Source organism: Haemorhous mexicanus, chromosome 1, assembly GCF_027477595.1.
Source record: "Haemorhous mexicanus isolate bHaeMex1 chromosome 1, bHaeMex1.pri, whole genome shotgun sequence".
NCBI classification, from domain to species: Eukaryota; Metazoa; Chordata; class Aves; order Passeriformes; family Fringillidae; genus Haemorhous; species Haemorhous mexicanus.
In genome coordinates, this window is record NC_082341.1 from 24,999,725 (window position 1) to 25,022,823 (window position 23,099).

Here is a 23,099-nt window from a genome sequence, read left to right on the forward strand (position 1 = left end):
GGTGAGAATTCTATTTTTTTTTTACAATATTATTGCCATCTTGCATAAGCACCTAAGTACAGGGGGAGAAAGGACAAAAATGTCAGAATGACAACTTTCAGTGAAAGCTGAAATAGGGAGCTGTGGGAGCCTTTGCATGTGAAGAATTTCCCTAAGACTTTCTCCACTCAAAGCACAGTGCCAGTTGACTTCAGCTTTCAGCACTTCTGCATTTCAGGCCCCAGGTGTCTCTTGCTGAGCACCCAGAAAATGAAGCCAACCACTCAAGAGGGAGGAAATTCCAGAATTATGTCATCATGCCTACACGTGGGGAGGGGAAAGGAGCTAATCGTGCCCAGACAACCCAAATTCTGGCATTTGCTAAGATTTTAGCATTTGACTCACAACCCTATCATTCTTTTAGCTGAGTTTCTCTGTGTATGTGCATACATTTCTCTGTAAATAAATAAGGACATCTAAACTGTGTCTAATATGCTAAAAACTCTTGCACTGCTTTCTCAGTAAAACTATTTTGATGTTTTTGCCCTTGGAAACAGGCGTGATGTGTTTTAATAACCTTTACTTACTTCCATTAATCCCTACTCTGCATTAGAAGCAGGAAAGGGCTATAGGCAAGCAAATAATTTGATGCCCAAAATCAGAGGGATCAAGGACTTCTAGAAACAGGGATAAATTTGCTTCACTTCAACCTGAAAACCTGCTACTAAATCACAAGTTCTAAATTTGCTGCATCATCTCTATCCATTACCAAATTGCAAGTGAAGCATTATAAAGCATTGCAAGAAGCCTTAAAAATCCCAAATATTTCAGATGAATATTGATGTAGTTTTTGTTTGCTGCCTGAAAATTTTCTCAAGCCCTTCACCTTCTGAAACTTCCCTGTATAAGCTGGCAGGTTAGAAAGAGGTTAAAAATGGAAGCAGAAATCCCCATTTAAACCACTAGTTCCAAAAGTTGGTGCTTTAGGGAATGAAAACCTTTAATGCAAGACTCACAAAACTTTAGTAGGAGCTGTTTTTATTAGTATCTGCCATAATTCTGTGTTTGTATATATGTACAGCATTGTGATCCTATCTGTGTGTGCATGGTTCTTGAGGTTAGCAGAATATTCACTCCCTGCTGCACCAGGCTTCTCACCTGTTCTTTGAAACTGGGAGTGCCTCTCTCTCCTGTGCCTCCCCATCTCCCCTAGCACCACAGACCAATGGCAGAAGGACCTTTTTTTTACCCCTCCTGTGTGTGTTCAGCAGGAGAGCTCTTCTCACCAACTCTCTGCTGACTGTGCTAGATGTTATCTGTCTTTCAGCCAGTGGACAGAGCAATGTGTTTACCCTGCCAAACTGAACCACCCTGGCTTGCTCTCCAAAAGTTTGTCCTTAGTCCCCCTGTGTAGGGTACCTAGGGAAAAGTAGGCACCAAAGGGAGGCATTGTGTGTACTCTACCTTTTTTCCACCTCAGGTTCCATGGTCTGACAAATCCCTGATAAAGGAATGGCATTCATTAGTAGTGCTTTTAATTCTGGAAATGCCTCTTCATCTATGCTGGATTCCTCCTCCCTTTCCAGCTTGGGAAGCACATGGTTATCCCTCCTCCCTGGTGGCTGGGGAGATGAGCTTTCCCTTTCTCCCCACTGCAGTCACTAGCAGTAAGGGGAGTGATGGCAGATTTTAAGCCAAGATTTCCTCGTTTTAGCAATAGGAAAAAGCACATCTGTCCATGCTGAGACACCTCCTTACAGCATGTGGCTAAGCCATGATCTCCAGCCAAGAGACTGCAGAATCAGAGTCACAGAATATTCTGAGTTGGAAGGGACCCACAAATATCATCGAGTCCAACTCTTAAGTTAATGGCCCATATGGCAGCTAGCAGCATGTCCCCTCTGGGCTTCTGGGAGAAGTCCTAGGGTAGGCAGTGTGGTGGGAATAGTGCGGTGCCTGTTACGTTATTGAAAACAAAATACAGCTGCATGTTCCTGTTGGTTGAATGCAACCTGTCAGCACCAGCATCTCGCAAGAAGCCAGGGCTGATTACAGCCAGCCTTCACAGCAGAAGGTGCCAGTAAGGAACCAGCTGGAGAAGCATGATATGTTTTCCCCATTAACATGGCAGGATAGAACAGGAAGTGTGCCTGGAGAAACACCATGACACAAGGAACTGTATGGTGACAGCAGGTTGTTCAGAAAGCCCCAGAGGAACTGCAGTGTTTTGCTGATAGCTGAATGCCCCAAGGCCAGGACAACATGTGGTCTCTCGTGCCCTGGACCAATACAGGGCACCGGTGATGCTTGCTATGCCTTGGTGGTACGTCAAGCTCCAAAATAACTGCAAAATAATTCCTCCATAGCCCGTGGACTTACACATCCTAATTGTTAAATACTTTTAGGACCAACTCTTTTTTCATTCCTCATAGCTGACAAAATCTAGAAAGCTGTGTGTCTTTATCCTCTCAAGAATATGAGTGGGTTGGGTGCCAACCCTGGGCACAGGGAAAATGGATCACGTTGTTGTAACAAGCTGGTAACAAGTAATGAGAGCTAGGTAGACTCTGAGCCATTTTGGTGCATCACTGTCTTTTCAGCTCTGCTTGTATTGTGTTCTGGTCTGGACAATCAGAACCCTTGCAACTTCAGAGAAACATCGAGGAATGTATGGTTTGCCCTCCTGAATAAAATGAGAACATGTGAGTGTGGGGAGAGAGGGGGAGGGAGAGATGCATTTGCATAGGTCAGGAAAGGTCATTAAAACATCTGGCAGTAGTAACTGACATGTGTCAAATTTTAGTGTTCATTAAATTTGTATTAATGCAAGAATGGTTCCTAAGCTCCAAATGCCACTTTTGGTTGCTATATTCCCCCAGCTGACGGTGATGACTTTTCAGAACTGTGCCATGCTTGTTTCCTTGCTAGTGGCATCTGACCTGAGGTCAGTTTTCTGTTTAACCTATTCCTGTAGGTCAAAAGACAAATTAATCTGGTGAGAATTGAATTGGAAATGAGGTATCTGGATAGCAGGTGTCCCAGCTGTGGAATAGCTGCCAGGCTGAAACGTATTTGTATCTGTCCTCATGCCATCCAAGAAGTCATATCCGAGGTCAGGGAGATATTCAGTTGACATCTGAGAGGGGAGGTTGTGGGGAGCAGAAGTGGCAGGTGCCCTGTGTGAGCAAATTATCTTGCAGTCAGGGGGAAATGTCTGAGAGTGTCACTCTGAGCATAAATGTACTTGTTCCATGTATTGGGTACTTTGCCTTACCATTTTGTAATTGTAAAGAAGTCAGACAATTTCCAGGCCCCTTAAGGAGGAGAATCTAACAAATATTTTTCTTCCCTTTTTTCTTTTTTTTTAGAGGATGAAGATGATGAAGAGATGGTTGAGCCAAAAACACAGGATGACTTAGAGACAGAAAATCAAGACCAGAAGCAGGAAGTGAAAGAAGGTACTTTAAAAAATTAAAAGGATGATGTTAAATGTTTAAAGGACAGGATTCTGCCAGTAGCTACTCTCATAAGTAGTTTCCACTGTAGAAAACACTGAAATTGAAACAGTCACCAGTTTTAATGATTCAAAACCATATGAGTAGCATAAAAGCAGAAAATTGTATCCCAGAGACCCTGCTGGTAGGCCTGAGAAGATTGTGAAAGGCATGAGGCTTGAGCTGTTTAGCAGAATGTCCTACATGTCCTTATAATTTGAAAATGAAGTAGGGATTCTTGGATCCCAGTACTGGTACTAATTTGTCCTCTGGCTCAAATACCCTGCTTACGTGAAAGATTTAAAATGGGAATGCCAGGCATTCCAGCAGCTCTATAAAGTTTGTTGGTCTTCAAAGACACTTGGAGCCCATAACTGTCTGCCTGCTTGAGAGGAACAAACTTAAACCTAGTGGTAGTCAGGAATCTTCCAGCAGAAAATGATTTCACTTGAAAAATGTCTTCTGTCAAAATTATAACATTTTGTGGACACTGTCTCAAGGAACTTAACCCCCCCCCACCCCCCCGAAGCCAGACTGTCCAGCCCTTCTGTCCATTACTCTGTATTGAGGTTTTCTGCACTGTTACATGAGACAGAAATTCAGGTTTACTTGCTTCTGGTGCAGACAAGAGACACTTGCTTAAGTCATGCATGTCAGCACTGATGTGGTAGATATGCTTGGTACCTCTTTTCCTTTCCTTGACCTGTCCTAACTTTCAAATTGGAAGAAGGATGTGAAATTTGGTCTTCCTCATCTAGAAATTTACTAGGTATTGACTAGTATGTCAATGCCTTCACAGTCAATGCTCTCTCCTATGTTGAGAAAAGAACTGAAATAGCAGCAGCTGCAGGATGGAAGGAAATGGGTTTCTTTTCCAGCATTTCTTACTTTTGTATTGCCAGGACACAAAATCGTTCAAAATTCTGTTTAGCCTATTGAAAGGTTGTTTACTTCTTCGGGTAGAGCCTATGTTATTTCTTGCTGTGATGATCATTACCAGGATAATTCTTGAGCTTGGTTCTTCCCAAGATAATCTCACTAGGGGAATGGGAAAAATATGGAGCCATTTTACATGGAAGCTCATGAAATCTTCATCTGGGAATACAGGAGCCAATGCTTTTTTCTCATCCAGGGAGACTGGTATCTTTTCACCTGTATCCAAAAAAGATTACTCTAGTACACAGTGTCCACATTTACTATCTTCACCCACTGAAGTGGGTTACAGTACCAGCCGTTTCATTTTGATTATAAATTGATCTTTCTTCCCGCTTTAGAGCATCACAGAAATCACCCATGCCATAAATCCTCTAGTGTTCATTGCTCATTTAGGTCCTCGCGGAAGTGTGGAGACATAAAAGTCCTCCTGCTCCTCATCATTCTGCTTCTTCCACTGGCCCCAGCCACTGATCCCATGGGCAGAGGGGACCAGTGCAGACAGCAGGAACAAGAGTTAGGCAAGTCTGCAAAGGCAGGACTGAGGACATGAGCAAGAAATGTGGCAACACAGAAAAACTTCATCCTTCATGAAAATTACAATTCTTTTCAAAACTGTGAGATCAACTTGCATATGGACTTTTGCAGTCACTGGACCTAACATGGTATCTCTTTTAGTGATGGCAACAGAAAGCCTCAAAAACCTCTACTACTGCACACCATGCATAAGCACTGTCCTGGGTTGCTGAATGTCCCTGTAGTAGTCAACTTAAAGCTTCTCCCACACCCATTTATTCCCACAGAAAATTGATGCTAATGCTTATACATGGGGAGAAAGCACAAACTCCTGCAAGAAGAGAAGAAGAAAAAAATCAAAATAGAACCCTGAACTGATTTCTTTTACTTTTTTAATGGGCTTTCAAGTTATCCTTTTATGTACTTTGCTCACCAGGCAGCACTGCCAACATGTTTTATTTCTTTGCAGTGCTTTAGTCAGAGGGCAGTGCTCCCCTTCCCTGCCTAGCAGACCCCCAGGAGCAGTAGATCCTCTGGGTATATCAGAGGATCCTGGGTTTATCACTGGTGTCAGGCACAGAAATTGCAGGATGTAAAAGCAAGGCACAGCTTGTTTCAGCAGAACTGACTTTGTGAGGTGCTAACATCTGACGGGGTTCAAGGAAGAAGAAAACATGCTCATTGCCTGATAGAAAGTGAACTTGACCTGTAGTATGTGTTGTGATAGATAAAATAGTGGAGTGCTGCTGACAGGCATTAAATGCTGTGAATCAAATGAAGCCATCATCCCCAAACTGACAAGGAACGGAGGCCCATATTTTAGTGTTTGGTGTCATTCTCTCCCTGTTGGCTTTAGCCCTTTTGCCTACAAAATCCCATTTTCCTCTCTGTTGTAATCACCCTTCTCATGTTCTGAGCAACGTTCAGAGTTTGAAGCCATCGTTTGTGTTTCATGGAAGTGATTAAAACCATGTTACAAGTCAAACAGGAGTTTAGAAGAACATTTCCTGTCGGTGCTGCACTCTGTGTGCCTACTCAGAATTAATAGCTTTTCTGCAAATTAGCACATAATGGGTTAAAAGCATGTTTATGTTGGCATTAAGTACTCTGGCTTCTTTTTCTCTGCAAGGCAAGACAATATTTTGCAAACTTTTTAAAGAATCTCTAATAGACATTATAGTGGCGCCATTCACACTGCTATATAGTAGTTAAGGCTGTGTCAGCACTTCCATTATGAATCCTGTTTTTCAGGGATTTATAACCCAGCCGTAAAAATTTGCTCTGGGCTGAAATTTGGTTTCAGCTCAGGGAGCACATTTTTTAACAGATTAAAAAAAATCAGCATAGCCTTTTTTGAGTTATAGGAGTGTTAAGAAAAAATCCATGGGAGAGAGAAGTGCAAGGAGAGAAAGGCAGACCATTTTTTCATGAATATAACTCCAAAATTGGCCAGGATAAAAAATAAAGTTTGGACGCAGTCTGTTAAGTCTCCTTTTCTCCAAGCCAACAGGACAAGAGTGCTCTATTTTTATAATGGTCTTTTAAGAGGAAACGGGATTTTTTTTTTCTATGTGGTTTATAGGTAGTTCAGTTTAATTCTTCAGACATTTATTGCATGCTTAATTTCCTCATCTTCCCCCCGCACACCCCAGAGCTACTCTATGGGGTTTGGTGGGATTATTCAGCAGCCAGGGGTGTTTGTAGGGTCTGACCTTGGTTCTGGACATGTCCCAGCATCACTGTCTGACATGGCACCTCTTGCAGAACTTCACTGCCATGGAGGCGTGAAGGGCAGAGGAACAGCTCGAGCCCCCCGAAGAGGAGTGGGAGATGAAGAACTGACTCATTGAGCACTTGAAGTGTATGAAGCCTTGGGACCACCTTGTGTTCCTTCTGTGGGGCTGCCTGTTCCCACCCATGTCTTGAGGGCATGTTCTCCCCATTGTTTTTGGAAGAACCGAGTGGGGGATACCTGACGGTGACCTGGGCTGGGCTCTCCTGTTCCCAGCCTCTCCTGAACACATAAACAAGAGACTGGTTCCAAACTGTGGCATCAAGTGGCATGGGGTTTTCCACCACCAGAGAGCTCTGGAGCTCCACCTAAGGCTCCTCTTTGTGTCAGTAGAAACCACAAGAACAACGGGGCGGGCTAGGTCTCAAAAGTGGGCCTCAACCTGCATTTATCTGAAGCCATGGGCATATCCACAGAAACTTGCACCAAAGACTGTGATGGGAAGGGCTGGGATCTGGAGCTCCAAAGACCTGCTGTGCCTTGCTCTTGCCCTGGCTCTGTGCATGGGGCTCATGTGTCCACAGAGCAGGCTGGGCTGGTGGGGATGGTTTCGCTCTCAACAGCTCAGGCATCAGTATTGGAAAAGCAAGACAGGTTGTGGTGAGGTTTGTCATGGCCAGAAATGCCACAGTTTCACTGCCACCAACACCACAGTGAGCTCAGGTGTGCCGACCCATCCTTACAGCCAGCTCAGGCATGCTCAGGGATGGTGTCCAGCACGGACCCTGGAGAAGCACAGGCAGTGGAAACAGCCCTGCCTGGCACAGTATCAAATTTAAGGCTCTGCAGCTTGCTACTCCAGAATAGAAAAATCCCTCAATAAAGCCTGAAATCTGCCTTTTTATGTTCAGTGGTTATGCCATGAAGGGGCTTGCCAGCACAACAAAGACATGACATACATCAAACCATGGTATGGGACACAGAAAAGCAGGATATGGCATTTGTCAAGACTGACATGAAAGTGCAAAGCACAAGAAAAACAGGAGGATCACAGGATCAGCAGGCAAGGACTGAAAGCTGCTGAGAGCCACTTCACACCTTGCAGTTATCACCCTGTGCCTTTCAGCCATCCTCCATCGTCAGCACATCTAAAGTTTACATGGATTTAAATAGATGCTGAAAGAAATAATACAGCTTTTAAAGGGGTTTTAATAATCTCCTTCTGTCTCTCATTATATCTCTGGGTTGATAACAAGGCTGCTTCCTGATTTACTGTTTTTATTAGTTGGCCCTTTCTTTCATTCACTTACTCCTTTTGGTCTTTCTCTTTTGGTTTGGTTTTTTTGTATTTTTTTTCCTTTATTGGACTTAATTTTCATTTCTCTTGTCGGGTTTTTAGAATTGCTGACATTCCAGGAGAATCTTTGTTATATTTATTTACACATGGCATGGGTTTTTTGTTTTGTTTTATTTCTTTATGTTTTTTATCTCCCTTGAGAGAAGACTCAAATTCTGGTACTTGAATATTTCTAAATTTGAACTGTTATCCCAACTATTTATGTTGTGTTTACTACAAACATGCTTCTCCTGAATAAGAACAAGTCTGCAACAATTTTATCTTCATTCCTAAAGATGCAAGTAGATATTTTAATATCATTTTTTGGTTTTTTTCTGTTTTTTTTCTGTTTTGCCCAAAGAAATTTATGGACAAAGGATCTGATGTGAAATATGGTATTTCTGAGGATTATGTTAAGTCACATGAAATGATGAAATGTTCCTATTTTTGTAAATAAGTCTTGAACAAATTGGGTTTTTTTCACATCACATTCAACTATTGTTTCGTATTCTAGACCTTCCTGTTCAAGCACAAGTATATAATATTTTTCATTACAGATACACCTCACAATTTCTTTCCCTGTGGTGTCCTCTGTGCATATATTACTCTGCACGGCAATTTAATTTTAAATGTAAATTCCATTTGGTTTTGTACCGTATTACACATTAGCATGAGCACAGGGCTTCTCTGGTACGTGTTGCTGACATCCCAGCCCCTTGCAGAGCAGGCTGCTGCTGGCTGTGGGGTCCCGTCCATGGTTCCCTGGGTTCAGGGACAGACGGGACACCCAGTGCTCCTGTCAGGCAGGACTTGGGGGCTGCACCCCAGATCCTCCTGCCACGAGCTGTGCAGGGCCACAGATGGGCTCAGCTCCTCCGGGTGGGATCACAGCACAGGCACAGCAGTTCATTGGGAAGCTATGGTGTCGAAGCAAAAGCTGACTGTGGAGCTTTCTTTGCAGGAGTTTTCATGGCACTCCAGGCAATAAGCACGTAGATTTAGCAGTGGTAAACTACACACTGCACTGGGCTTTGTTCAGCACAGAAGGTTAGATGTGGTTGGTTTGGGTTTTATGCCAGGGAGAGCAGATACTTGAAGACAAATACTGTATTCTTACAGGGAATTTCTGGAGATACTGTCACATCACACAGGTCTCTGTGACAAAACAAAACAAAACACACTTTGATCAGCTACTTATGTTTCTCAGTTTTCCTTAAAGAGAGCCTGTGTTTCTTGAAAGCTGAGATCAAAGTCACTGTAAGCTCCCAGATCGGAAGAAAAATTTCAGAAAATTACATAGGTTCTTTTTATTTTATTTGAGGTAATGGACAGACAGGGAGAAGGAACAAGGAGAAAATGGAAATGCCTCTGAAAGATAAATGGTTAGAAAGACTCCATATTTGAAAGAACAACCCTGTCTGTTTGGGTTTTTTTTTGCTTATACTTCATGTATTTACAGTAGTTATAGCAATGTTTTACACTGGAAAAAGTAATGATAACATTCTTGTAAGAAGAGATTGCCTCAAATAAAACTTCAGAGGCAGCCGAATGAAAGAAGAAAATAAGGCTAAAATATGAAGCTTAATATTGCCAGGGGGCATCTGGTGTGTCAGTCAGATGAATGAGGTAAGCTGATTTATGCCCTAAAAACTTTAGCCAAGGTGTTCCTGATGGTTTAATAGACTGCTGGCCTCCCACAGATCATTGCTAACTGCAAGGGTGATTTTGCTGAGGTAGAGCTACAATCATGTGTTTCTCCACTGCTTGTGAGCACTGCACAGCTCCAGAGTTGTTTATTTTTTGCCTTTTCCCTTTCTATTGATTTTGGGTTGCATTTTCTTTGCAGTTATATTCAGCAAATGGCCGAGTAATAAATTTATATTTCCAAGCTGTAGAGAGGATTTGATTTAGCAAATAATTTTTACCATTTGCAGCAGTTTAACACGAGTTTTCCAGTTGCCTTTGCAGTTATTTTCCCCCTCTTTATGCCATTTTGCTGCATTGTCATGCTTGTTGTCTTTGATTCTCGGAAAGCAATGCTTTAGTGGTGACGATGGGATATTGCCTCATTACAGGCTTCCTTGCCAGATGAGTTCCCCCAGTGCCAATTACTGTTCAGCAGTGGATGCTGCAATAGGTCGGGCTGTACTTCTTGCTAGTCTTTTCTTTCACATGCATTGCTTCTGTGTAAAGCACTCAGGGGCAAATTGTGCTCCTGCCTTGCCAATTGTCACTCTGCTGCTCAGGGGGACCATGTGAGGGGATGCAAATATCCTCTGGATGTGTGGAGCTCCACAGGGACCACTAACCTGCTGGTAGGAGACATAGAGCTGAAGCCATAGGAGATCATCAAAGGCTGAAGTTTGTAACTTTTTAGCTGCTCTGTCTCCTGAGGGCCAAATTGCTCCTCCACCTTTGGCATTTCTCCTGCCCTCTCTGTTTAGCTCGGGTGTAGTGCAGGGATTTTGTCTTTCAGAGCTAACGCTTTGACCACTTGAGGCAAATTTGAGGCAAAGCATGGTGATAGCAGCCTCTCCCAACCACAGCAGCTCTGAGAGCAGGTCTGCTGAAAACAGGGGGAGCTGAGTACTACAGGAGTGATGACCAAGTCACTCCTCCTGCCTGCTACTGTGCCATTCCATCCATTCCTGCCCTGAGGGCTGGTGGTGGCATCGTGCCCCATCCAGTTGGGCACTGGAGTGCATGACTCCAATGAAGCACAGGAAAATCAGATGGAGAGCAAGGGCCACATCTGCCTGATCACTGAAAGAAGCTGTGTGGCACGGCACAAAAACTAGAAAATCTTTTTGAGCTGTAGCTTGAAAGTGTGTCACTCATTGTTTAATTAAACATTGAGATATGTATGACAGGGCTGGGAGTTAAACTTTGCTGTATGGTGGGTGTTCTCTCAATTCCCTTTTTTGGCTGCCAGTGTTTTAACCCAATATGGCCTATGGAGACTGCAAGGTCATTTTCACAGGTAAACACCTCAAATCTGTAGTCTAAAGCTAAATGCAGGAGACCTTTGATCTCCTGTTAAACTCTTACATAGGAGACTCTGCAGTTTTGCAGTAAATCTGTTTATGATATGTTGTTTGTGTTCCTAATTATAAATTTGGAACAAAATTCTCTGTCAACAGAGCTTTTAATGCTGGGAATTTAGGCTAGTTGCAAGGCTGGTTTGGGGTAACTGTAAAGATACTAATGTTATTTCTTGAAATACAAGTAGTTCTGAAATAGAACCATAAGGACGATTCAAAAGCACTTGTGGGCAAATATATAATCAATATACAATAGTGCCAGAATACCAATATGACCCTCATAGTGCAATTGAGAACAGAGTTTTTTACTGCAGTAACAGCACCATCCCAACTTTCTTTCCCTCTGATACTCACATTTGAGTTGGAATTCACCAACAGGTCGTTAAACTGATGGAGACGTTGCACTGCTGTGTCCTTTAAAGACAGTATTTTTCAAATGAAGGACCAAACTGGAAATATTGGAAGTAAAGGTTTAGCAACTCTTTGTACATACAAAGAAGCAACTTCATCTAGGGAGAGACATCCTATTCTTACTGCTGCCCAAGACAGCCCCTACCCCTCCCAGGGCAGCTTTGCCCATGGCTTGGTGACATTTGCTGCTCTGGGTCTTAGGATTCCTCTGCAGGGTGCCTTAAAGAAACTGCTGTTTGGCTGGTTGCTTTCAATTTTGCTGCCTCAGAGAATATCTTTGGTTATTCACTTCATTACTTCCCAAAAGCTCTGAAGCAAAGACAGAATTTGTCAGTGACACCAAGTAGAAATTGGAAGAATTGAAGGGAGAGATTATGTGAGACCTTTTAATATAAAGAACTGTGGTATAAGTTAAGAAGATTATTTTATCTTCAGCTCCTCTGACAGGTCCTCTGTTACATAAGTGTTCTGCTTTTTCCAGTTAGGTATTGACTAAACGTCAGTCACGGCCATTTCCTGAAATAGGAGCACTGAGTTTATTTCATTTGGGGGGTTTAAGTATTTTCCATTTCAGAATAATAAATACATAAGATACAAGATCTCTTCTATGTAAAGGCTACATTCTGGTAATATACAGGAGTGTGTTTAGACATATTAAAAACTTCTTAGTCATGATTTTAAGAGTAAAGCTTTGATTTTTCTCCTGACATGGCTATAGCAAGCTTTCATGTCAAAAGAAATCCACTGAAGATGTTGATTCATTGGGAAAGTGGTGAAATGTCATACTCCTAACTACATCTTTTCATTTTCCAAGCTCCTCCTAGAGAACTGACAGAAGAAGAAAAGCAACAAGTTCTCCATTCAGAAGAATTCCTGATATTTTTTGACCGCACAATACGTGTAATTGAGCGAGCTTTGGCTGAAGATTCTGACATCTTCTTTGACTATAGTGGTGGAGATGTAGAAGAGAAAGATGGGTCAGTCTGGGGTTTTTTTGCTTCTGTAAAATAAGTTTTATAAAGATAATTCCAATAACAGGAAGCCTTAATTTTTTTTTTTTAATTTTATTGTTAAGAAAAGCTTAAAATCTCTCCGTGAAGGCCTGGGTCACTTTGTCATCTGAAATGATATTTTAAAATAGCTTTGTGATTTACTGATCTGGGTTTTGACAGGTTCTTTCAATTTGATGTATTATTCAGCTGATTTAATTTTTTGTTTCATTTTTGGGATGAAATTCAAAATTCTGGGAAAATAACTGAAAGAGATAAATACACATGTACATGTAAATGTATACATTCCAGTGGTGTACGTGTGTGTGCTTATGATATTTTCACAAATTCAAACTAGTGTTGTTTATGTTCTACTACTGCCTCAGGTCTGTAATGGATACCACTTTATTACCCATGCATTGTGGGGATGAAAATGATCTCCCAAAGTGTTTGCAATCTTAACAGCTAAGACGAGAAGTGACAAGTTTTGTTTTCAGCATTTGATATGGGAGCAAAGCAGTAAAACTTGTTAGTTGGAGAAGAAATATTTAGGTTGCAACAGCTATGTACCTGTTGAAGCCTCATGGCAAATCAGTAGCTGTATTGCATGGAAGTTACTGGAGGTTAACCCAGAACAGCATCCCTATGGACCAGCTGAGTGCATCAGGGTAGCAGTGTTGGACCAGTACTGAGCTTCAGCCTGTCCTTAGGGTGTCACACAGCATCTGCTGTCTCTGTCTCTGGGAGAAGGTGCTGTACCTTTAACATTTTAGGAGTCAAAAGTAAGAGAGGTTTGGGTATAGCTTGGAGGTGTAAGCTCATGAAAGTGGGAGCTGAATGCCAGGGCCAGGTTCATCCTGGGAGAAAAAGAGAGCAGAGATGGCCCAGGGTGATCCAGAAGACTCAGGCAGGCAGTGAGAAATTAAAAAGTGTGGTTTTGTGAAACAGGCCTTAAATTTGTTCCTTGTTGCATCATTTTGAGCCAGACAGTCAGTGAGAGCAATTAAATCAAGGTGGCAGACTTACCCAGGCTGAGCAGAGATCTGAGAAGTAGTCAAAAACTTTTGCACTGCTTTTCACAGCATTTGAATCCTGGTACCTGAAAATTGTCACTTTGTTTGAATTCACACAGAGATGTTCAGGCAGGAGCCAACCTTTCCTTTAACCGGCAATTTTATGATGAGCACTGGTCAAAGCATCGCGTTGTCACCTGCATGGATTGGTCTCTTCAGGTAAGATGTGGAGTTGGGAGATGTGTTTCCATATCACTTCCACTTCTCCCTATAAAACAGATTGGCAGCCTCCATTTGCTCTTCTTTGTGCAGAGCAGGATGTTATTTTTGAGAGAACAGCAAGGCCCTGTACGAGTGAAAGCACTTTTCTCTGTGAAGAAGAGTGGTGGATGATAATGAAGCTGTCTTTTTTTTTTTTTTTTTTTTTGGTATATGTTACTTGGTCTTCAAAATCAGGATGTTGTGTTAAAACCCTAGGTTAACAAACCTACCAAGACTAAGTCTTTGCTTTTCCTCCCCCTTTCATTACTTCAGCCAAAAATGGAAAATTTTTTTAGGATGAAAGGTTTAAAATTAATCTAACTAAAATTAATTTACTAAATGTAATATGTATACATAGTAGTAGATGAAATTTTTTAAAATTATGAGAAATGAAATTATTTTTTCTAATAAAAAGCAGCTGAACAATTCTAAAGGATTGAAAAGGTGTCTTTCAAAAACTGCTGGGTCCTCTCTTCAAGTGATGGAAGAGGAGGCTGCAGCTGCTCTGGGTCATGCTAAGGCAGCACTCCTGGAATGTACCCAGTTTCTCTGCACTGCAAAGCATTGTCATTGGAAATTAAAACTGATGATAGACCTGCTTAAGCTCTCCAAAACCAATGCAGTCACATCAGCAAAGTACAGAAACCAGTTTAATTAGTTACTCTGTAGGAGAGCTGGGATGATCAGACATCATCACAGATCCTGTTAAATGAATTTGGTTCCAGTTTTACTCCAGCCCCCCCTTGTCCTGTTTCATCAATGTTAGCCTGTTCCTAGGTTCTGGCCTGGAGCAAAGCATCTGTTTCCTTGGGGAGAGAACCAAGGAGACTCTGCTCCTAAATCCGCCATACACATAGAACAAAACTGCTCCAAGAGGACATTGAGTTCAAAAATGCAAGCACAAGCCAGTCTGGCTATTTGGCCCCAAACCCAGCCTCAGGCATGCCACGGGATAAGAAGCACGGGGACTTTCAATCCATGCTTCTCTCTTTCCCCTTGAAATGGCCACAGAGCTGCTTCCATCCCTCTGGGTACCTCCCAGGCAAGGTGGCAGCTGCCTGCACCAAGGACCTGGAGGCTGCAGAGAGGAGAAGAATCAGGGGGTCCCAGGGAGCACGGCTGCTAGGCTGAGGAGGTCTGGGTGGTGCACGAAAGCCAGTTGCAGAGAGGCTTCTTGTAATAGCCAGCTTGTACTCCATGTGTGAAATGAAGGATTTATACCTTTGCTTTCATACAAAATATCAGCCTAGCAACAGGTATGCACTATTGTGATGTGGGTGGCCTTTAAGCACATATGGATTTCCACAGAAATCAAATATAAGCCTGAGGAAACACTTATCTTAGGTTGTTCACTTGTTCAGGGGCTGGAAATTACATGGAATTCTTATCTGATATTTTCCTAACAGGCAGCTCTTACTGTATTCCCAGGGCAGCAAGAAAAAAAGCCGCCTCAGAAGAGCACTGCCAAATGTAATTGTTCAGCCCCTGGGGCTTGAAGGCATGTTCTGCTTCCCACCTCTTTGTTCCAGGGTGGCCCCTCCTGCCTTCCTCTTTGTTAACTCCTCATGCTCAGCTCCCTGGCACCCCAGCAGGGGCTTCTCTATGTGGGGGGCTTCTGCATGCTGCCCTACGGTAGCTTGGGAGTATGGAGTTGCCTCCTCTCCTTCCTGCTTTGAGTTGTATCCATGAGACAAGAGCTGGAGCCAGACAGAGGTATTTCACCTAACCACTAGCTCTGCTGCTCACACATGCTCCAGGACATGACAGTGTCCACTGTGCCAAAGAATAACTTGAATAATCATGGGAACTGCAGAACACATTGCTCAATTTTCTGCGATAAAACTGCTGCTGCGAAACAGCCTGGAGGCAAATAGAAGCTTAATCAAACAAAGGACATTGATGCATTGATTAAACAAGTTACTCTGTTCCCAGTCACATGTAGAATACAGTCTCAAACATGTGGGATCATTCCTACCGTTCAAGTTAACCCTCTAGCCCCTTGATTCTTTCACAGAGCACCAGGAAAATGGTTTAGGTGCTTATGGATGTTAGGGAAAGGCCCAATTGACTGAGAGTAAACATGAAGAATGATAGCACCTTACTCTGTCCATGGGAGCTAACTTAGATCACCTAAAGCCAAGAAAATCATGGCCTCGGGGATAGTGATGTGTCTTTCTGGAGCCTCAGGCAGCAGCCTTGGAGGAGGTTTTGCACAGCACCATTTCCACGTTGCTTTCAGCCACAGGACATCTGGGCACCTGGTGACACTGACACTGTGTAAATGGAAGTAGATTGAGTGGACTTTGGAGTGTGCAGTGCCAGAAAGGATTTAGGGTAATGCATTCAGCTCTGGTTTTTTAAGAGTCAAAAAGCCTCATAATGGTGTTACCCAGCCAGGTATGAAGCCCAGCATCTGCTTAAACTTTAAACTGCATTTTCAGTCAAATACTGATAAATAATAATAATAAACTGATTGCAAAACCTGCCAATAGACCAGCAAGATTTGAGTCAGTGTCTGTTTATGGCCAGACGTGCTGTCAACCATGCCCACTAAACTTCCCAGGAGCATGAACCAGCCCCAAAGTGCTCCAAAATTGGTACTTTGGACCTGGTCACACCCCCTAGCTGGTTGTATTCATGCTGGCAGGAGGGCTTGTTGCTTCTGCCTGCCCACGTATCTGCCCCTTCGTGACTGCAGGCTCGGGCACTCGCGTGGATGGTCCCCAACCTGTTCAGCCACAACGTGATGCCCTGTCAAGAGCCTGCTGCACACTCTGTTTACTTGGCCATGGGCCAGCGTGGGATGAAAAGGTTCAAAGGAGAAGCTGAGCTTGCTGTTCAGAAGTGGTTGTAAGCTCTGTTGCAGGAGCGAGAGAGGAGAGGAGAGGGGTGAGATGAATGAGAGCAGTTGAGGGCAAGGCTGGCACAATTGTGTCAAGAGAGCTGGCATCCCAGGTGTAGGATTAATTCACCCTCAGGTGCCCCTCGGGTCTTGATGATGGACCAGTTGGCCTACTGCTTCCTTTAAATTCCTTGCAAGTGAATTGGGTGTTAAATTGTCCTTACAAGCTGTGCCAGCAGCCAGGGTCTGGAGGGATGTAGGTACAATCTAGTCAGAGTTTCCTTAAAATGGGAAGGGGGTAGGCTGTGGTGTCCATGTGTTATTGCTGATTCCTCCACACATGGGTCCAGGCTCTCTCAGAGCAATGAGCTTGAGTAGGAAATCATCAGCTCTGTGATACATTATCCATGGAAGGGTACAGAATATGGGAAGCAACAGCTGCTGGTGGCAGAAGTTACAGCTGTGTACATTATTTCCTCCAAATGGATTTTGAGAGCAGAGAGGTTCAGACCCCAATAATAATGATAGGAAGAGTGGTGGTTTGGGGATTTATTAATTGTTAAAGTGCCTTTGGACCAAATTCACAGCTCCCAAATGAGAGTTTCTTTGTCCTGCTTCCTACCAGCTGCACTGTTCTCCTGCAAAGTGGTGGATGGTTTGGCAGGAATTTACCTGGGAAAGACAAACAGCGACAATACTTTGCAGATACTGAGAAATTTTGAGGGAAAGCATTTCTAATTTACAAGAGGAGAGTGTAGGTCTTGCACAACTTGAGCTGCTGACTCATTGGTGTGCAGAAGCCACATGCTTTTCTCTGGACATGCCAAAATCTCCACTGCCTTATCCCTCTAAATAGGTAAATACTTAGAGGGAAGAACAGAGGTTACCAGAGGTGCCTAGTGTCAAACATGTGAGAGTGAACAACTGGGAGTTACTATGTAGACAGAAAGTAATTGATGTTTTGAGGGTAAATTGTTACTTCTTACAGTGTTTTAAAATGATGCAAGATCATTGAGACAGTGTGAAATTCTGATTTTTCACTTATGATATTATGTATATATAGATATGTGTATATAAACATAGCAAATAAATATGGGTGTTGCATATCTACTTCTGCACAACAGTGGATAATGGGTATGCAAAAAAGTGTGGCTCTGTTTTTAGAGTGCTTATTGCATCAACCTTACTGAGTCAGTGGAATTCAAGGTCACCCTGTGCTTTACAAGATGACCTCAGCATCTTGCAAAATTGAGCTTCTGTGAAGAAAATGTTTTGTTTGCCATTTGAATCATCAAGAAGAGCTTTCAAGTTGATTCTGTGCATAAGTGAATAAGAGTGCATAATGAAATAAGAAAGAATAGTTTTCAGGAATGCTGAAAAAAAAGGTGAATTTCAGAATAAAAGCAAGTCAACCCTATGGTCATAATGTTTCATTATCAAAGTCAATTAAGACAGCAGTTTGTCCCTGAGGAGATGTTGAGCAAATATGTTAAAGTGATTCAAGCTTTCAAATTTGTCTTTCTCCTTCCTTTTCATTCGCTTTATAAATATTTTGCTAGTTTTCTTTTCTTAAGAATTACCTGCGGAAAATAAAATTGCCTTTGTGGTATTTTAGTATAACTGATAGAGAGCAAGTATCAGGGGCTTTAAAGATGTTAGGGATGAGTAAAATGTAAAACAAAAATGAAGCAGAATAATATGATTGAACTAGCATGTATTTTAATTAAAACCAGATATTGCACATTTACTGTAGATTATTTCTGTCTGATATGATTTTGTGTAAGTTTTTCATTATCCATGTTTTCTTATTTGCATTTTCTTTTCCTTTCTAGTACCCCGAATTGATGGTTGCATCTTATAACAATAATGAAGATGCTCCACATGAGCCTGATGGGGTAGCCTTGGTGTGGAACATGAAGTTCAAGAAAACTACACCAGAATATGTGTTCCATTGTCAGGTAAGGCTGAGGAAGCCATTGATTTTATGCTTTAGGCAAACCAATTTACTACATGGTACATCTCCCCACTGATTAAATGAAAAGGTTAAGGTTAAAAATAGGCATATTTAGTAAAAGTACAAGTGGCAGTCCAGTGTTTTCAGAAGGCAACCAGCCTTCTCAAACAAAAGCCTGTCAGAGCTGCATGTCATTCTTTGTCTATTTAAAACAGTCCCCAGGAGATTTAGTTCATAAATCCCTCGCACTTATGGAGTAACTGTGGTGTACCACTTCCTCATCCAGGCAGTAACACATGCTTTCCCACCCACGTTAACTTCCTCGCATCCTCTGCACTCAAGCTGCCTACCCTTGCCTTGGTTCTGCTCAATATCATGTTTTGCCTTTAAAATTGGGTAGTAAACTTTGCATTTTTGGACTTGTGTCTGTCTTCCAGCTTAATCAAAATGGTGTTGATTTCAAGAACTACTCCACCAATTCCTTTAGGCCAGTCAGTTTGACTGTCCTTTAAGTCAGCAAAATAGTGTTTCACTACACTCAGTGCTACTTTAAAATTATGCTGGTTTAGAAGTTTATGGACAATTCAAAAATAGTTAAGTGTTTTATTTCTGTATGTCTGTGTGATCTTCTTTTGCCACTGCCTTTATGTGTGAAATGGCACAGCCTCGTATTGACAGAAGTGTTCAGCTCACTGCCTCTATCTCCATCAAACTGTCCAGACTCTAGAACAGGGCTTGGGCCAAATTTCCAGCCTTTTCATTAATATCCCTCTGTGGTAATTAAATACAGGACAGTGGTATTCAAAAAGCCATATGGAAAAGTTTCAGCAAGTAAAACTTAACAATCAGAGATTAGTAAAATGCAGATAATTCTGTGGTAAAAATTGCTTCTCTTGGAAGGATATGTATTACCTGGCTAATTGTGTAAGCTAAGTGTCATTTTACATTTGAGGGCCAAACATCTTTTTGAACTAAGTTTATGTTTGGACTTGGGTACATTATCAGATGTAACATAGTGGGAGGGAGTTGCTGGAATTGGAGTTGCTGCTTCAACCCGATTAAGTAACCTTTAATTCCGGGCATATTTTTCTAATTTGCTATACTGAAAAACAACTTCACAAAGAGTTTAGGCCTGCAAATATACCATACAGATTTATATACATAAATGTGTGTGTGTGTGTGTGTGTGTGTGTGTGTGTGTGTGTGTGTGTGTATTACCCTTGAAAGAGAACTTGTATTTTCCTGGGTATCATATCGGGCAGCAAATGCCGAATTGGCATTGACCTTTCAGACTGCTTGAGGTCTTAGCTCAGATCCCATGTTCTGATTCTTCTGTGATATACACACAGCTTTATGTTTTGAACAAAACTTCCAAGAGAAGAGATGGCATTTCTAGGAAGGATAATCCTTAAACTAGATTTGTTTTTCCAGATAATGACCGGATTCAGGGTATCCCTCCTGTGTAGACAGAGGAAGATTGACTAAAGACATAACAATTTGTTCCATTAAAGTTCTGTCTAGATACACTTAAACAAGAGGTATGACATACTGCATTGAAAGCAATGAGACAGGCTACACTCTCCATTAGAAAAATACACACAGGACGCAGTAAGTGGTGGCCAAGTATTTGGCATGGCTGAGCTTCTGTCTAATCCTCACATTGCTGGATGTGCTCCCTTTTAGAACTGGAACCTTAAAACCTGTGAATTTAAAGACATATATGACACTGTGCTTGCACATGTATCCTGGATTCATTCTCTGTCAGCTAAAGAATATCAGTTCTGCCCATGGGAAATATTTATTTTCCTTTCAAACTGACCATAGGTAATTTGCATTATAAGTCCATTATGAGTTGGATCTGTCTTTGAACCACCATTATAGGGCTTTTGATGTGGAGTATCTTCTGCTTATCTTCAGATCAGATTGGGATACCCACATGGGATTAAATGGGGAAGCAAAAAGTATGCAACTTGGTCTCTTGAACACGGGTTTTGTTGTAACTGACTCAGATGGAAAATAAGAATAGAGTAATATCTTAGCTCATAGTCTGGATTTCAGTTCTACAGATCATCGTGCTATTCTGTTAGTGGTAACTAACTGTATAATTAGTCAGCCCCATATCATTTATATTACCATTTTGCTAGAGAAACTTTCCCTTTATTCAGTCCTGATTCAGTTATTTCTCTAGGCCTTCTGAGAGAAAGGCCCAATTTTGTTTCATCAAATAAACGACCTTACAACAGTCCAGGCAACAGCTACAGATGAACACACACCTTACTGTTATAGCTGTGCTGCCCAGATATGACAAACCCAGTACTTTTTATAGTACTGTGGAGATTTGTTGGGGAAATACAGTGTATTTCCCCAACAGGCCTCTATTTTCCTTCCCAGTGACTTTCTATAAAAAATTGTCTCAATAAGTCCTACAAGATGCTGACTAATATACCTTTTGCCTTTCAATTTTTGGAGCTCAGAGAGCAAGACACAAGAAAGTAGAAACTCATTTCAGGTGTGACTGTCAGTGAGCTTTTTGAGCCACTTCTGAGAAGCCAAATCAATAAATAGGTTTATGAAGGCATTTCTGAGAAACTTCTAAGAAATTTCACCTCAGGAGTTCTGCTAACATCAATAGAGATAGATCTGTGAAGCATCTCTGGACAGCTAAAGAACTGGCTGGAGTTGCAGCCGGGAGAACTTCAGATACCAATTGTGCACATTTGGTAAATTCTTGAAACTAGAACCCTAACCTTTTCCTGTCTTTCCTGATATATTATCTAGATGCAGACCTGGAATTTCTTTATGTTCTTTACCTCTTTCTGAGACTGTTTTTAATCTTAGATAGGAGAATGTAAAATGCTGAAAGTTGCCAGAACCAAGGGGCTTCAACTGAAGTTCAGCCATGACAGACAATGATGTAAAAATCTACTGGCAAGAAGGTTTTTGCCTAACTCCAGTCACCAAAACATTTGATTTCAGTCCTCAAATGTGAGGGGTGGTGTATTGGGTGGTGTATTCTGTAAATTCTTACCCAATTTAAAGTCATTTTGAGTTGTTTTCTCATTAATACAATTTAAGTAGTAGTAAATTTTATAGCTCTACAATGTGTTGTGCTACAAATACTGGGTTCAATTTTAGTTAATACTCATTAAAGGAAAAGTTACAATTAGCCAAGTGGACATCCTTACTCATTAATTCATGTGTACTGCCATGTGCTCTATCAGATGCTTTCTAAAACAGTCCTGATGGCTTCTACTCTTACCTCCCATGGAATTGGTTTTTTTCTTCTGTGTTTTATTTTTGCCCCTCTTTGGGTTTTTATATTTCTGCTTTATGTGCTGACACAGTATTTTAGCTGTGACTCTCAGATTTTTTCCTCTGTAGCTCATCATACATTTCTTTACCACAAGGTTGGAAATAGGAAAACAGGGGAAAATGAGGGATTGGGCAATTTGTTCATTTGTTTTCCTATGCAAGCAAAATTTGTTGTCTCAGATGCAAAACTGGAATGGGAGGATGATATCATTTGCCAAAGGAATGAATGTCCAATGCTTTCATTAGGTAGTGAGAAATAAATTGAGCATGCAGTTAATACTGCAGAGTGCAGACTGGGAATATCTTTGTAGGGAAGAGTCAGGGGATGTCCTCTTCCCCCATGCTGGAGCACCACATACTCTTGGTGTAATCCAGAGCATTCCAAAGGCAAGACACATGCCTGTCAGAAGTACTTTATGAAACCATGCAGATGATTCAACCCTAGTTGGGTTGGTTTGGCAGTATACAGAGATGGAGTGAATTCCAGGAACAACATGGAAATCACATTGACTCTCCCTTGCTTTAGTTGGGAGAATTTTAAGCAGTGGTTCACATTGCTTTTCTCAGCTACTTCTGGTTTGTATTTAGGTGAGGGTCACAAAAACAAAAATAGTATCTCACAGTTATTGATGATCTGACTCCACACGTGCTTAATCCTGTATTGATTTCTGCAATGCACAGGGCTGGCCTTGCATGTGAACATTTCCTCCTGTAGCATTGATTGGTAGAGTAGCACCAACCATGTTTCTCAATATTTGTGTCTTTTTGAAAAAGTGCTTTTATGTTCTTTATGTGTTTTTTCCTTGAACATACAAATAAAAATCTGCATTGCCCATTAATTATGAGGATTATTTGTACTACTCATCATCTCTGCCCCTGATGTTGTTTCTGTTTCATGGTGGTCTGATCTAAGCTTTTTATGTCAGAATGACCTGAAGAAGTATCTGAAACTTTGCAGCAACATATCTGGTCAAGTGAGGAGAATGAGAACTCAGAGTTTGCAGTAGATGGGCCAGCAGATAATGGTCTGAACTTTATACCACATCTTTCAGCAGGGCCTATTAGCATGTGTACAGCACTGGTCTTCTATCAGATCTCATAGCTTTATAGGGTTAGAGCTGATCTGCAGAGACAAAAGTCACAAGGAAAAGAAATCATCAGTGTACCTAAGGGACTTGAGGGTATTACAAACCATTTCCTTTCTTCTGGAACTGAAGAGGGGTTATTAAAGTTGGTTGAGGTATCTGGATCTCAGCCTCAAACATCCATCATTTCAGGAGAGGAGG

General features: G+C 41.8%; 1 protein-coding gene across 2 annotated transcripts in view; it reads left to right on the forward strand.

The window, feature by feature from the left end:
* DYNC1I1 (dynein cytoplasmic 1 intermediate chain 1) overlaps positions 1-23,099 on the forward strand; it is a 184,253-nt gene that overhangs the window by 98,909 nt on the left and 62,245 nt on the right. For both annotated transcript variants that reach the window (XM_059843469.1, XM_059843478.1), the window contains exons 7-10: positions 3,348-3,437; positions 12,257-12,419; positions 13,564-13,663; positions 18,380-18,505. In XM_059843469.1, coding sequence (XP_059699452.1) covers positions 3,348-3,437; positions 12,257-12,419; positions 13,564-13,663; positions 18,380-18,505 — 479 coding nt within the window. The remainder of the gene's footprint in view (positions 1-3,347; positions 3,438-12,256; positions 12,420-13,563; positions 13,664-18,379; positions 18,506-23,099) is intronic.